The sequence below is a fragment of the Wallemia ichthyophaga genome (assembly GCF_000400465.1).
Source record: "Wallemia ichthyophaga EXF-994 unplaced genomic scaffold scaffold2, whole genome shotgun sequence".
Classification (NCBI taxonomy): domain Eukaryota; kingdom Fungi; phylum Basidiomycota; class Wallemiomycetes; order Wallemiales; family Wallemiaceae; genus Wallemia; species Wallemia ichthyophaga.
The window spans coordinates 46,846-60,583 of NW_008806275.1; the positions used below are offsets into that span (position 1 = coordinate 46,846).

General features: G+C 43.4%; 5 protein-coding genes across 5 annotated transcripts; 4 read left to right on the forward strand and 1 right to left on the reverse strand.

The window, feature by feature from the left end:
- Window positions 1–1,058: 1,058 nt before the first annotated feature.
- Window positions 1,059–4,005, forward strand: J056_001984 (Rho guanine nucleotide exchange factor scd1; the record flags this gene model as incomplete). Its single annotated transcript, XM_059571737.1, is given in 7 exon segments — window positions 1,059–1,061; window positions 1,064–1,705; window positions 1,754–1,933; window positions 1,981–2,455; window positions 2,504–3,241; window positions 3,302–3,348; window positions 3,388–4,005. Coding segments are annotated over 7 exon segments (2,703 nt in total).
- Window positions 4,006–4,307: 302 nt separating this feature from the next.
- J056_001985 (Putative glycine--tRNA ligase) lies at window positions 4,308–6,301 on the reverse strand (the record flags this gene model as incomplete). Its single annotated transcript, XM_009267849.1, has 2 exons — window positions 4,308–4,688; window positions 4,733–6,301. The coding sequence occupies 2 exons, from the start codon at window positions 6,299–6,301 to the stop codon at window positions 4,308–4,310; spliced, it is 1,950 nt and encodes a 649-aa protein (XP_009266124.1).
- A 225-nt stretch (window positions 6,302–6,526) lies between these two features.
- J056_001986 (uncharacterized protein) lies at window positions 6,527–7,666 on the forward strand (the record flags this gene model as incomplete). Its single annotated transcript, XM_009267850.1, has 4 exons — window positions 6,527–6,747; window positions 6,797–7,031; window positions 7,091–7,511; window positions 7,560–7,666. The coding sequence occupies 4 exons, from the start codon at window positions 6,527–6,529 to the stop codon at window positions 7,664–7,666; spliced, it is 984 nt and encodes a 327-aa protein (XP_009266125.1).
- Window positions 7,667–7,916: 250 nt separating this feature from the next.
- J056_001987 (Autoinducer 2 sensor kinase/phosphatase luxQ) lies at window positions 7,917–12,782 on the forward strand (the record flags this gene model as incomplete). The annotated part of the gene is made up of 5 exons (XM_009267851.1): window positions 7,917–8,022; window positions 8,066–9,831; window positions 9,877–12,276; window positions 12,319–12,412; window positions 12,463–12,782. The coding sequence occupies 5 exons, from the start codon at window positions 7,917–7,919 to the stop codon at window positions 12,780–12,782; spliced, it is 4,686 nt and encodes a 1,561-aa protein (XP_009266126.1).
- Window positions 12,783–13,155: 373 nt separating this feature from the next.
- J056_001988 (5-hydroxyisourate hydrolase) lies at window positions 13,156–13,707 on the forward strand (the record flags this gene model as incomplete). The annotated part of the gene is made up of 5 exons (XM_009267852.1): window positions 13,156–13,198; window positions 13,247–13,328; window positions 13,377–13,521; window positions 13,570–13,608; window positions 13,657–13,707. The coding sequence occupies 5 exons, from the start codon at window positions 13,156–13,158 to the stop codon at window positions 13,705–13,707; spliced, it is 360 nt and encodes a 119-aa protein (XP_009266127.1).
- Between the last annotated feature and the right edge of the window lie 31 nt (window positions 13,708–13,738).

The following is a 13,738-nucleotide window of genomic DNA, read 5'->3' on the forward strand; positions in this document are numbered from 1 at the left end:
GAACGACGGGAGATATGTCAGTCGACTGTGTCTGGTAGGGTACTGGATTGCGCTGGTTGCCGTCAGCCTGCTCGGCTGGGTCAAGCAGCTCAGTCTGGTGCGCAACCCCATCCAGTTTAAGCACATTCACACTCCGGATGCTAGAGTCGACAGCGGGGAGATGGTCAAGAGGCTTGTCTCTGCGGCGAACAAAACCGCGGCTGGTATGACACTCAATGGTCGCAGGAAATACTTTCATCTTCTTCTCGCTGCGATTATCGTACCTGGCGTGGTGGTTGATGTGAGTATGGTGTGTCACATAGTATTAACAAAAACTCTAATACACAGCAGCCATTTATCACCCATCTCGCTGCGAGTATCGCATTTGGGATATTCATATTCATCGAATATATGCGATATTTCGCACTATACCCACTTTCAGCCAAGATACACGTCTTTATGAGTGAATTCATCGACGAGAAAGACAGCGGCGCGGCTATTCTCAGTCACTTCTACTTGCTGACGGGATCGATGATGTGTCTGTGGATGGAAAATGGGCGTACGATGGATAATCTCAGCGGAGTATTAGTGCTCGGCGTGGGAGATGCGATGGCGAGTATTGTGGGGAAGAAATGGGGGCGACACCGTTGGACAGACGCGTCAAATAAGAGCATCGAAGGAACACTTGGATTTGCACTGAGCATGCTAGCCGTCACATCATTCAAGTCTTCTCAAGTAATACCGATACTGGTGACAGCACTGATGGAGGCGTACAGCGTACAGAATGATAACTTGATAATAGGATTTATATTCTACAGTACTTGTATATTATTTTAAAAAAAACCAGATTATCACTTGTGCACGTACTGCACTGTGAATACGAACGGCGAGGATGTCAGCGACAACGGGAAGGAAGAAGTCAATAAACCAGCAAAATCAGCAGAATGGGCAGGAGAATGGGCAGATAGAGCAGCCAACGATATCAAAATCGCAGATAAATCGATCACCGCTACAAACACAATCGGTATATCAGAGGTGCTTGCTGTTGAGGAGTAGATTATTGAGAGTAGAAGGATTTAATGGATTTTTAGACAGCGTGCAGTCTACAAATTGCGTAAATTTACTCTGGGAATGCTTTAAATTAGGAAATTCACTGTGTCATCTCTTCAACCAGCTTGGGCTCGAGCAGCAGCTGGAAGTATCAGATAACTACGATATAAATAAACAATCAATTTGCAAGAAAGGCGTGGCTAGATTTATTATAAGCTGCAAATTACTCGGTGATACTTCAACAGGATGGACGAGCGATGACCTCTTTACAGTCACAGATCTTTATAAACAAGATACAAGTGGTTTCATACGCGTATTACACACTGTGAACTTAGTGGTAAATGAAGTCGATAAACGTGGCAAGTTGATGGAAGTCACTCCAACTGAAACTGATGATGCACCGATACTCGAATCTACAAATCAATCTAGAGTTAAGATTACTCAAGAATTGATCGAATCTGAGAGGAAGTTCATTATGGATATGGAATTATTACAATCATTCTCAAATGAAATTAGAAATTCAAACATATTCTCACATGACACTCATCACTCTATCTTCACCAACCTCAATGCACTCGTTGACTTTCAAAGAAGAGTTCAAATTAGCCTTGAAGAAGCATTTGAAGTTGATCAGTCTGGCGGTATCGGTCTCTGGGGCAAAGCGTTTACCGATCATGTAAGCTCAGGCCTCAAAATTAGTAATTCTATTATTAAACCGACACAGGAACAAGATTGGCTTGTCTATGCTCCATTCGTTATTAACTACAACCACGCTAACAATATCGTCCTCGAACAAGCTGATGCTATTCAGAATGGCACCCCTTCAGGTCTATCTCACTACGAAGTTCAGGCCTTGCTCATCAAGCCTACTCAGCGTGTCTGTAAATACCATATGTTCCTCGACGTGAGTTTTTCAATCGATGTCTTACTCACCAGCTCAAGTTATCTCAGGAAATAAGAAGGAAGACAGACGAGGAATCCGTCTCACACTCTGACCTTTCAAGTGGCTACAACGCTATGAAGAGAGTAACAGGTGAAATTAACGAGCTTCAAAGACAGAGGGAGAACATCGAAAAGTGTCAAGTTCTTATTGAAAGAGTTGAGGATTGGAAGGGTCACAATATAAGTTCTTTTGGTAACCTGCTAATTGAGGATATGTTCAATGTCAACAAAAACCACGTCGATAGAGAATATCACGTTTTCCTATTTGATAAGATTCTCCTCTGTTGTAAAGAGGTTCACGACAACAAGAGTCACAGTGGTAGTGATAGGGGCAAGGAGAGGAAATCTTCTAAATCAAACAGTTTGCTCAAGAGAAAAGATAGCACTACCACTCAATTTGATCCCCTTCGTCGCAACATTCCCTTGCAGTTGAAGGGTAGAATCTATCTAAACAATGTCACCCACGTCATTCCATACTTTAGAGGTGAGTGTTGTTATTCATCTCTACAATTCTAATATGCCATCACTTCAGACATACAACCTGGCTCTCACAATTTGGAGGTTTGGTGGAAAGGCGATGATGATTTGGAGTCATTCACTTTGAGATGTAGAACAAGTGAGCAAATGGAACTCTGGAAGGCTGCATTAGAGAAGCAATTGAACCAGGTTAACCTCAGAAGGCAAGCTATGGAGGAGGCTATCGCAAGAGGAGAGATAGCACCTTCAGCTAGAAAGCAATCGACTTCATCATCAAATTCGCATGGCTCACATCCCTACTCTGCTTCCTCGAGGAGACCATCCGGTCAGCAAACCTCTCAATGGCCGCAAACTCCTGTTGTTGACACTGGCCTAATCTCACCAATGAGCGCTGTCAGTTTGGAGGATAAAATACCATCTCCAGTGTATCCAACCAGCGCCAGGCAACAGAGGGCTAAGACTGAGGACTCTAATGCGCACTCATTCCAGCAATGGAAGCAACAGCAACAATTTCCACCAAGGTCTGTATCTCAGCAGGGATTGAATATATCACCAGGAGCTGAACGTGCACTCAGGAGCCAGTCGTCAAAGTCAGCTTTGCGACAGACACCCGCTGGAGCACCGCCAGTGCCATCAGTTAGTGCTGCGATGGCGAAGGCAGGCAGCATGACATCGACTAGTCAACCAGCCCAGCTCAGTCCAACATCTACATCTACATCTACAAATACAAGAAACAGATCACTATCGTCACCGCATACGTACGAGAAGAAGAATCCGTTCGATGAGCAGGCTGAGGCGAAGCGGCCACCGCCTTTGCCACGCAATCCACTAAGCTCTCAGTCTATGCACAGCGTCTCGTCTAATAGCTCGTTTGTCGGTTTGACGAACGCTCATCAACAGCAGCTGATGGCTAGGCAGCAGCAGCAGCAGCAGCAGCCGATGCAGACTCAGACGCAGACGCAGAAGCAGATGCAAAACGAAGACGACCTTGTGGATGACAGCAAAGTTAGCTTAGGGGCTGGTAGCTATTCTGAAGCACCAACACAAAGATCTTGGGTATCTAAGAGATTCTCGGAGAGTTCAACCATGACCAATAGCTCACAGGAGTCTCTACCTAGTAAGAAAAAGGTGGCACCGATATCGACCTCTACCAACTCAACACCTTCCTCTGTGGCTAGCTCACCAAACAATAACAACCCACCCACGCCAACCAACTTCTCGAATAGTGGTTTCTTGGGAGATAAAATGAAGGTCAAAGTTAGATATAATGAGGATCTTTTCGTTCTCAATCTCCCGCCTTCAATTGATCACTCCTCGCTAGTTACACAGATCGCTAGAAAGGTTAGGTTGTGCACTGGTGGTGTCAGATCACACCTTCCATACACTGAGAATCTCTTGGGCGGAAATGATACAGATGAAAGTGTAATCAATTTTAAACTCAAGTGGATCGATGAAGAGGGTGACCAAATTCTCGTTCTTGGTGATGAAGACGTCGGGATGGCGATGGATTGGGCTAGAAATCAAGGTGGGGGAGCAGTTGAACTAATAGTTACATAAATTAGCAACAAAATACAATTGAAGGTTAAGTAAATAAATCGATTCTTGGATTTTATTTGCCGATTTCACTCTTACACTTGGTACTTCAAAGACACTCACTCATATCTGGTTTCTTCATTCAATCACGTCTCTCACTTATCTTTCACTTATATGACCGCATATCGTTCCAATTTTACTCGTATCCCTCGTTTAAACAACTTTTCACTCCAATCGAATAACACCAGTTATCATTATTGTTGTACTTAAAAGATTTATCTTTATACTTTGATTTTTATACACTTGTGGACATTTGCACAATAATTTTAGTCGGCATCCTGAACACCTGAATATGCAGGCAAATCAACCTGAGGCCATTCAATTTCACCTTTACTGAGTTTAACGATGGCGTCTACGACTTGCTCAACAGTACCGATTTTTTGCTCGGTTGTGTCACGCTCACGCAGGGTGATAGTGTTCTTCTTGACTGTTGCAAAGTCTACCGTGATACCGTATGGTGTACCGAGCTCATCGTTTCTAGCGTATCTCTTACCAATAGTTGCAGACGAGTCGTCGACTCTTGAAGCAACGCCGTTCTTGCGAAGTCTTAAAGAAATGTCTTTAATTATTGGCTCAAATTCTTTCGAGTTGGAGATTGGTACGACGAGAGCCTTGATTGGGGCGACTAATGGTGGGAATCCGAGTACCTGCGGTATGTTAGGCGGCGGTTTTTTGAAATACACACACTCACTGTTCTGCCTTCATCTTGCTCACGTGCGTAGAAAGAGTGCTCGAGTAAGGCGTAAAGTATTCTACCAATACCGAAGGATGGCTCGATAACATTTGGCGTAAATTCACGCTTAGTTTCCTTGAAAGTCTTCTTTTCGATGGTGAGTAACTCTGGTGTCAAATCGTATTTGTTTCCATCAGCAGCTTGGATGTCAGATTTTCCTTGAGAATCAAAGTCCTTCTTGATACATTCCAAACGTGGTTGATCGAGTGCAAAGATGGTACTCTCAACTATCTTTTGATTGGCTCTGAAAGTTGGACCAAATTTCTTCTTGTTGATCTCTGGTGCCCACTTTTCTTCTATCTTAATTTCTGGGAGTGGCTCACGCACAACTAATGGCTGGCCGGTACGTACGGCGTGCACTGTCAAGTCGTATGCTGATCTGTCGGCGCAACCAACACACTCAATCCATCCGTAACTAGTGTGAATTTCTGCATCCCAACAGTCTGATGCGTAGTGAGCCATCTCGTTGGACATGTGTTGTCTGAATCTCAGTCTGTCCTTGTTAATACCGATCTTTTCTAAGAAGAGGTTGATTCTGGCTACGAAGTAACCAAGTGTCTCATTGTCAATGATACCCTTCTTTACAGCTTCACCGACTGTAATCTTGGTCAAATCAGTCTTACCCTCGACTTGGACCTCATTTGGGAGAATTTGCAGTTGAACGTTCTCAACTTCGTTGAATCTTGGGTGATTCTTTTTCAGAGGATCGACGTAGTGTTCAATTTCAGCCATCAAAAACTCTCTCACTCTGAGCAAACCCTGCTTTGGTGAAATTTCGTTACGGAATGATTTACCAATTTGAGCAGATGCGAATGGAACTCTGCCATTGTTAAATTCCAACAACCTTCCAAAGTTTACAAAGTGACCTTGAGCAGTTTCTGGACGTAAGTAGCCCTTAACTTGACCAGTTGGACCGATAGAAGATTCGAACATCAAGTTGAATTCCACAGGCTTTGTTAAGTCATTTTGAGATTCAGGGGATTTGATTGAATGTTTTTCAATTAAATCTGCTAATTCTTCACCATCGAAGTTATCAATTTGAGCGAGAATTGTCTCATATTGTTGTACAACAGCGTCATCTAGTTTGACAGCTGAAGATTTTACCTTTTTCTTCTTCTTTTTCTCATCCTCCTTTGGTTGTTCTATTTGTTGCTCACCACGAGCTTCTTTGTCACCTTTAAGACGAGCTTCAAGGACAGCTTCAACGAGGTGATCAGCTCTAAAGATATCACCAGTCTTTGTATCTCTACACATCCAATCTGTGAATTTATCGACGTGTCCAGAAGTCTTTAAAACTTCACCCAAAGTAACAGCCGTTGTATCAACTTCGAGCATTTCTTCTTCAATGATGAAATGTTTACGCCAGGCATCGAGTATGTTGGCTTGAAGTGCAGATCCAGGTGGACCGTAGTCGTATAGACCTGCGCAACCACCATAAATTTCAAAAGCAGGAGCGAAGAAGAATCTCCTTAAGCAAACAGCTTCTAATTTCGATTTATCAAAAGAGTGAGCTAGGCGATTAGACATGAGTGAAATTCTATTGGTTGATTCCTTTGTGAGTAATTTCAAGGTGAGTCGCATACACCCACTCAAGATCGATGTATACCACCAAGAAATCAATAGCAATTACTAGTAATTTAAAATTTGTGCTATTAAATTTCTAAGCCACACTATTAAAATTCATTTCAATTTATAAATTCGAGTCATTATCCGTACATTTGAGTCATTTTGGTCTTCTCGAGCATTACGATCATGTCTTTTATAGCTAGAAATGCGTTAAAGGCTAAAACTGCTAAACCAGCCCAGTTTTGTAGCATCTTACGCAGCTACTCACAACAACCACCAACAAACGACCCAGATTCAACGTCTGCGTATGAGTACAAGTTACAGCACTCACCTAGGTCACCACCACCTTTGCCTGCTCAAGAACCACCAAGAAGATGGTCCGCAGAGGAATCTGTTAAGAATATTCTGTGCGTTGCTTATTATCACCCTGATCAAGTCAATTTAACTTGATTTCAGTTACAACACTCCTCCGCCTTCAACACAGCCATTCAAGAGACACATTCTCAATGCTCTCGTACAGAATGAACCAGGTGTCCTCAGTCGCGTTTCAGGTATTCTCGCTGCAAGAGGTTTCAACATTGATTCTTTAGTCGTTTGTCGCACTGAAGTTCGCGATCTCAGTCGAATGTGTATCTGTATTAGAGGTCAAGATGCTGTTGTTGAACAAGCAAGAAGACAACTTGAAGATTTGGTGAGTTTTTTTAACTGTTTGATGGCTTTCTTACGATTTATTCTCACATATATAAAAAGGTACCTGTATGGGCTGTACTTGACTACACCAACACCAGCGTAATCGAGCGTGAACTTCTTTTAGTCAAAGTTTCATTACTCGGTCCAGAGTACTTTAATGAACATTTCAAACCATCTGCATCAGATCCTTCCTTCTCTTTAGAATCAGCAAGAACTTACGATGAAGCACTCACCCAGTTCTCACAAAACCAAAGACATTCTCAAGTTCAAGAAGATTTGACTAAAATGTCTTTGTCAGAGGCTTTAAGGACTAAACACGCTCATCTATCGGCATTAAAGAACCTCGCTGATCAGTTCTGTGGCCGCTTAGTCGATGTTAGCTCTGATAGCGTCATCGTTGAGGTTACCGGTAAGAGTACGAGATTGGATGCATTCCTTGGATTAGTAAGAGCATTTGGTGTTCTCGAAGCGTCTAGAACTGGTAGGGTTTGAAATTTAATGGTTTTATTGAGTTAATTACTTCAATCAGGTATGATGGTTATGCCTAGAACACCCCTTCCAGCCAGCTGGGCGGAAGAGAGCGACGTCGCCGCTGAAGCTGATGAAATTGACACTTCTCTCTTACCACCAGGTTGATTAGCTGTTTTTATAAATTTAAATTACATTTTTGGGTATTGCGAATGCGGACAAATGACGTCGATTCGTTGATGTTTTTAATGATTTTGTTTGCTGGTTTGAGGTGTGTATACTTTGTGCTTGAGAATAAACGGCTCATTCTATCATCTAATTTACCCCACTTGTGTTTTCGTCAATTACATCAGTGCCATCCTCCCTACCTCTTTGTACATAACCACCACGGCGTAGATAAAATTATATAATTTAAGAGATGGGTACTAGTGACGGAGATTTCAGCAATCTCTCTCATTCAGACCATCAATCTCGCGTCTTCAAGCCTTCGAAATCTAGCAGCAATGCGAATACCAATAATAAGCGTGCGTGTGTTTTAAGATAATTACGCACACCTCACTAAAACAGCATCAGCCTATTTGCCACACTTATTCACTGGCACCACTAATAATCCTGACGATGAGCACGCGCTTAACGCTGATGACTACGATTGGGCAATGTTCATCTCAGCTTATGCAGCCGGTAGATGGGATCCCTTCGAAATTCCCAGACCTCCTCTCAAATCTGCTTCTTCACTATCTGTTGATAGCCGCAGAACTTACTCAGCTCATCGAGCTTTAGATAAAATTGATAGACTTAGCACCACAAGGAGAAGGTCGTCTATAAATGAAGCTGACATTCCTACAACTCCTTCTAATTTATTAGATTCTCATTCTCCCTCTCATGCAGCCCCCAAATCTGGTCAAATTACTCACTCTGCTCCAATGTCCCAAGCAAATTCTAATGCTGAAAATGCTAATGACCACGCTAATGGCTTGGATGCTCCCATTTATCCTTTGAATTTGACCTCTCCTCGTCAAAATTCAGCTTATGGTGCTGATTTGGCCGTACAAGTTGCAACTCACTCTCTCGTACAACATTCTGACGAAAAGGCAAAGAATCAGTTCAAAGGAATTCATAAAGAGGATGAAAGACCGTCTAGTGCCCCAAATGGCACTCAAAAACCTCCCCTCTCTTCTCAGGATACCAGCCAGGGCTACTTTGATTATGTATCGCCAAAAAATCAAGAACAACCAGCTCCTATAGCACCAATTAAACCACCTGAGCGTCATTACTCTTTTGAATCCAGTGTGTCAACGGACACTTCCACACCAACCAATACTCGGCCTCAATTGCTCAACAGAGAGGACAGTGATCGAACAGTGATGAACGATGCAGGGCTTTCTCAGAATCCCGACTTTGATATAGACAGGCTAACCCAGGCCTTTGACAATCAGGCTATAGGCTCCACCTCACCCTCAGCAGCGTCCGCAAAAGCACTACCAGTTGAAATGAGTTCAATAAAAGACTCTATACCTTCAAGGCTGAGTTCAGATCGCATACAGCAATTAGCTGAGCAGCAATTCGATGAACTCACCTATTTGGTGCCTCCACTTCCCTTGAACGAAGACGCCAGAAGGAAGGAGTTGTTTAAATTTGACTTATTGAGAGGCACTCCAGATCTTTCTTTGGACAGGATACTTCATTTAGTAAAGCTGGTTTTTCAGACCAAGTGCGTCGTAATTAGTTTGGTGAATGGAGACACTGTGTTACTCAAAGCACACACTGGATATGAAGAAATGTTTGAGACGGATGTTAGAACTCAAGAGCCAAGAAATACTGCAATGAGTTCACATGCTATCTTGCAACAAAATGATGAACCTCTTGTCAGCTTAGATTTGACTAAAGACTGGAGATTTTCTAAAAATCCATCCTTCTCTCCCAAAGCAAAGTTTTACGCAGCTGCTCCGATTAGAACATACAATGGTTACAACATTGGTGCACTAGCCTTAATCGATTCTCAACCAAGAACTGAGTTCACACCGAGACAGAGGCACACTCTGAAGGAGTTTGCAGCCATTGTTCTGCGTGAAATGGAGCTATGGAGGGATAAATGCCAGATGAGAACTAGAGACTTGATCCAAAGTTCGATGGAACAATTCAACAGAGATATCTTAGAAATGAATTCTGCCGGTAATGCTAAATCAAGAAACGTCAGTGATATGCAAAAGGTATATGATAAGGCTGCAAAATTAATCAAAGATACTCTTGGTGTTGAAGGTGCTCTGGTTTTGGATATTTCTCAGTTCGAGGTCGCAGAGAATCTAGGTGATGATAATGAGCTTTATATGCCGGTGTGTGTTTTATCAACGCTTCGACTCTTTACTAATAACATTCAGGATCCCGTCACTAAGTCTTCTCAAAGAGAAACACCCTCACGGACGACGTCGTCAACTAATATCAACATGATGGATAGGCGAAGCAAATCTCATACGCAGCGGCCACCGCTAAACAAAACCAACACTAGTGATACTTACGCACGCTCTATTCCAATCCTGGCTGCTTCAGAGGATGGTCCTAAACCTCTTACTCGATTCCATCCAGTCAGTGAGGAGAACGCTGAAAAGCTGGCATGGTTTTTGAAACGTAACCCCGATGGTTACATTTTCGATTACGGGTTGATTCCGGGAGTTTTCAGGCAGTTTGTCGGTGTCAAAGAGAAGTACGGTATGGCGATAGTACCAATCTTCAACCTCTCGAATGATAAGGATGGTCCATTTGCACTACTTGTTGCTTACACTGGCGATCGCAAGCTTCTTCTTGAGGGTTATGAAATACAGTTTTTACGCGCGATGGGTGTCATCATATTATCTGCTGTTCTCAAGGAGAGAATATTACTGGCAGACAAAGCAAAGCAGAACTTTATCAGCAACATCTCGCATGAATTGAGAACACCGCTGCATGGTATCCTCGCAGCTGCGGAGTTGCTTCAAGATACAGAGTTGGATGAGGTGCAAGTGGAATTTTTGGACACTGTCAAAGCATGCGGCAGGTCTTTAAGTGAAACCTTGAATCATGTTCTTGACTTTACAAAGCTTTCTGGATCGAATACGAGCGCAGGTGTTGAAAGGGGCATTAGACTTTCTAAAGTCAATCTCAAGAGTCTGGTAGAAGAGGCTGTGGAGAGTACGATTATCGGATACAGGGGTAAATTTGCTGCGTCGAATGAAGGTCTTGGTGATATCTACGCTCCTCCATCTAGTTCTTCATCCTCACCTTCGCTCACTTCCCAAAAAGTCGATCAAATAACAAAAGCCATTCCGGTGGAAATACTCGTCGATGTCCAGTTCAGATCAAATTGGTTTTGCAAATGCGAGAAAGCGGGTTTGCGAAGAGTTTTGCAGAATTTGGTCGGCAATTCACAGAAGTTCACTAAACATGGTTACATCATGATCGTTCTCCGCGAAGCTCCTCATTCACCAGGCGCCAAGAAGATACCGATCGAATTGAGTGTCATCGACACAGGTAAGGGTATGTCAAAGAGTTTCTTGGATAGCCAAGTGTTCCAGCCATTTAGTCAAGAGGATCCCTTACAAGCTGGTACGGGATTGGGATTGGCCATCGTCAGCTCGATCATCAAGTCACCCTCTGTCAATGGACAGGTCGACATCAGAAGTCGTGAAGACTTTGGTACGGAGATCAAGCTGACTATTCCGATTGAAATCATCGATGATGGTAGTGGGGAAGAAAAGACTACTGACCAAGCGAACATCGTCGAGAAATTGGGTTACAGTCCAAATTGGAAGTTGAAAGTATCCATGCACGATTTCGATACTTCATCAATTGGTGGACAAGCACTCTACAACGTTACGTCTAATTACTTGCAGAATTGGCTTGGATTGGAGTGCGTTAATTCGACCACACAGAACAACTACCACGGCGATATTCTTGTGCTCAATGAGAGTCGGGATAAGTTGGTTTCTTTGATTGACAAGCGCGATGCACGCAAGCCGATCGTCTTAATCTCTTCGTCTAGAGCCGACAAGCAACTGTACGGCGCCAAAGTTGAATATGAAAGAATGGGTGGTATTGCTAGGATAATATACAAACCAGCAGGACCGACCAAATTTGACTCAGTGATGGTTACGCTGATTGACAGTCTAGCCCAGCGAACAGGACAACAGCGCAGTGAAAAGAAGCAGGGCAGCAACGTCGATTACACGGGAAGAAACCTGCCTATGCCATCACCTGCTGAATCATCGGGCTCTAGCAGATCAGACTACTTTGGTGACGGATCCGGAGATCACTCTAATGACAGTCCCAAGGGTGGTAATGATTCGTTTGAGAAATGGAAAGACAACGTACCGGAGTTCGTCAGCCCGTCCAGTCAACGCAAACCTTCGACTGATAGTATGATGTCTGTACAAAGAAGAAACTCTGACAAGTCGACAAACTCAAGCGCGACTCTGCCTACCAGACCAGGCATGGCGCCTCGGAGTGTCACGTTTCACAATACAACGGGTAACGTCCACAATAATAGCAGTAACAATGTGAACCAACTCAATCAGAACAAATCGGTGTCAGGGAATTGGTCAGCGTTTGCTTCTAGCTCGAAGGATACGCAAAGCAGCTCACCATCAACGCCTGGTTCAACTATTAGTATTTCTGGCGCAGGTGCTATACTCAAGACGAGCACTGAGGATGAACCCGTCAAGACACACGGTGAGCCGTTTAGAGTGCTTTGTGTTGATGACAACGCTGTCAATCTTAATCTGTTGACCAAGTTCCTCAAGAAGAAGGTGTGTTGTTTTATTACGGTTGCTTGCGCTAACACTTTGAAGGGATGTGAATATGTCGAAGCAACAGACGGAAAGCAGGCAGTGGATATTATGGAGGCCAATTCCCCTGGTTACTTCTCTGTGATTTTGATGGATGGTAGGTTTGCTGGTTCGATGGAAGTCAATCGCTTACAAAATGATTATTAGTCTCGATGCCGGTGATGGATGGCCTCCAAGCCACGATTGAAATCCGCAAAATAGAACAGCAGAGGAGGAAAGAAATGCGCGAGAGCCGAGACAAATCATTGCAAAAATCATACCTCACCGCTAAAGAGGGCGAGGTAACACCACCTGCTAAAATATTCGCATTGACTGGTTTGGCCGCTAAAGAGGATCGTCGAAGGGCATTTGGAGCTGGTGTGGATGGATACTTGATCAAACCTGCATCATTCAAATCTTTGGAGCTTCTTCTATCTCGAATTGGTGTTAGCAAAAAGGTACCGGCACCAACACCACCTACTACTTAATACACAGCTTTCATGAAAAGGAGCAATCTCACATTCTCAATTCGCGTTAGGTGTCCTTATCCTACATTTTTCATCCATCTCTATCTCTGTTTCACCTCCTTTTGGGCTACACTCTGAGGTCAAAAATCTCCCGATTTGCTTACGACAGTTTTGTCTGCTTTTCTTTTCTTTTCTTTTGTAATTTAACTCTTTACTATTACGATCAGCTTTATTTGCTTTTTCAGTGTTTGAGTGCGATTTAAGGTGGTAGTTTTTCGTTGCTGCTACTAGTTAACTGAATTACTCTCTGCATCAAGATGTGCAATTTTTTCTTATCTATCCCAACGTCATCATCAGAGAGAGTCGGAGATAACACTCTCACCTAGGTCCATCGATGAGCAGTGGGAAAAGTGAGAGCAGCCCAGTGACAGTGCATGGTAGGTGGAATTTGTCATCATAGTCTGCTCCTGCTTAAGTTTATGCAGTCTTGGATACAGTTTCTGGTAAGCCGGCGCAGGGGATAACAGTTGAAATCAGCGACGCGTCCAAGAATACAATGGGCATTGAGTGAGCAGTGTGACATAGTTACCAGTTTTACTCACTAAAATTGTCCAGAAAAACAAATGAAAATGGTCGCTGCGATACCATCCTAGAAAAACTCATACAGAATAGACCAGCAAAAGGCGCGTATAAAGCCAGGTTCTATACAGAGGAGTACTGGTCAAAGAAATATACAATACCATTCCATCCGTTTGTCGATGTCAGTATGAGTTTTTACCTTGTGTCTAACTCACGCTTATCATTGAAGGTTTGGTTCAGTATACTCAACACCAAGGAGCATTATCATGTGAGTCTAGCTTGCTTCTTAGCCGTGCATCCCTTCTGACGCCTTCAGATACCACTGCTCATCACTCCTGCCAGCTACACGACTTACAGGGGATCGTAGCGTGGCACTTGTGTAAGGTTTTTGTGATGAT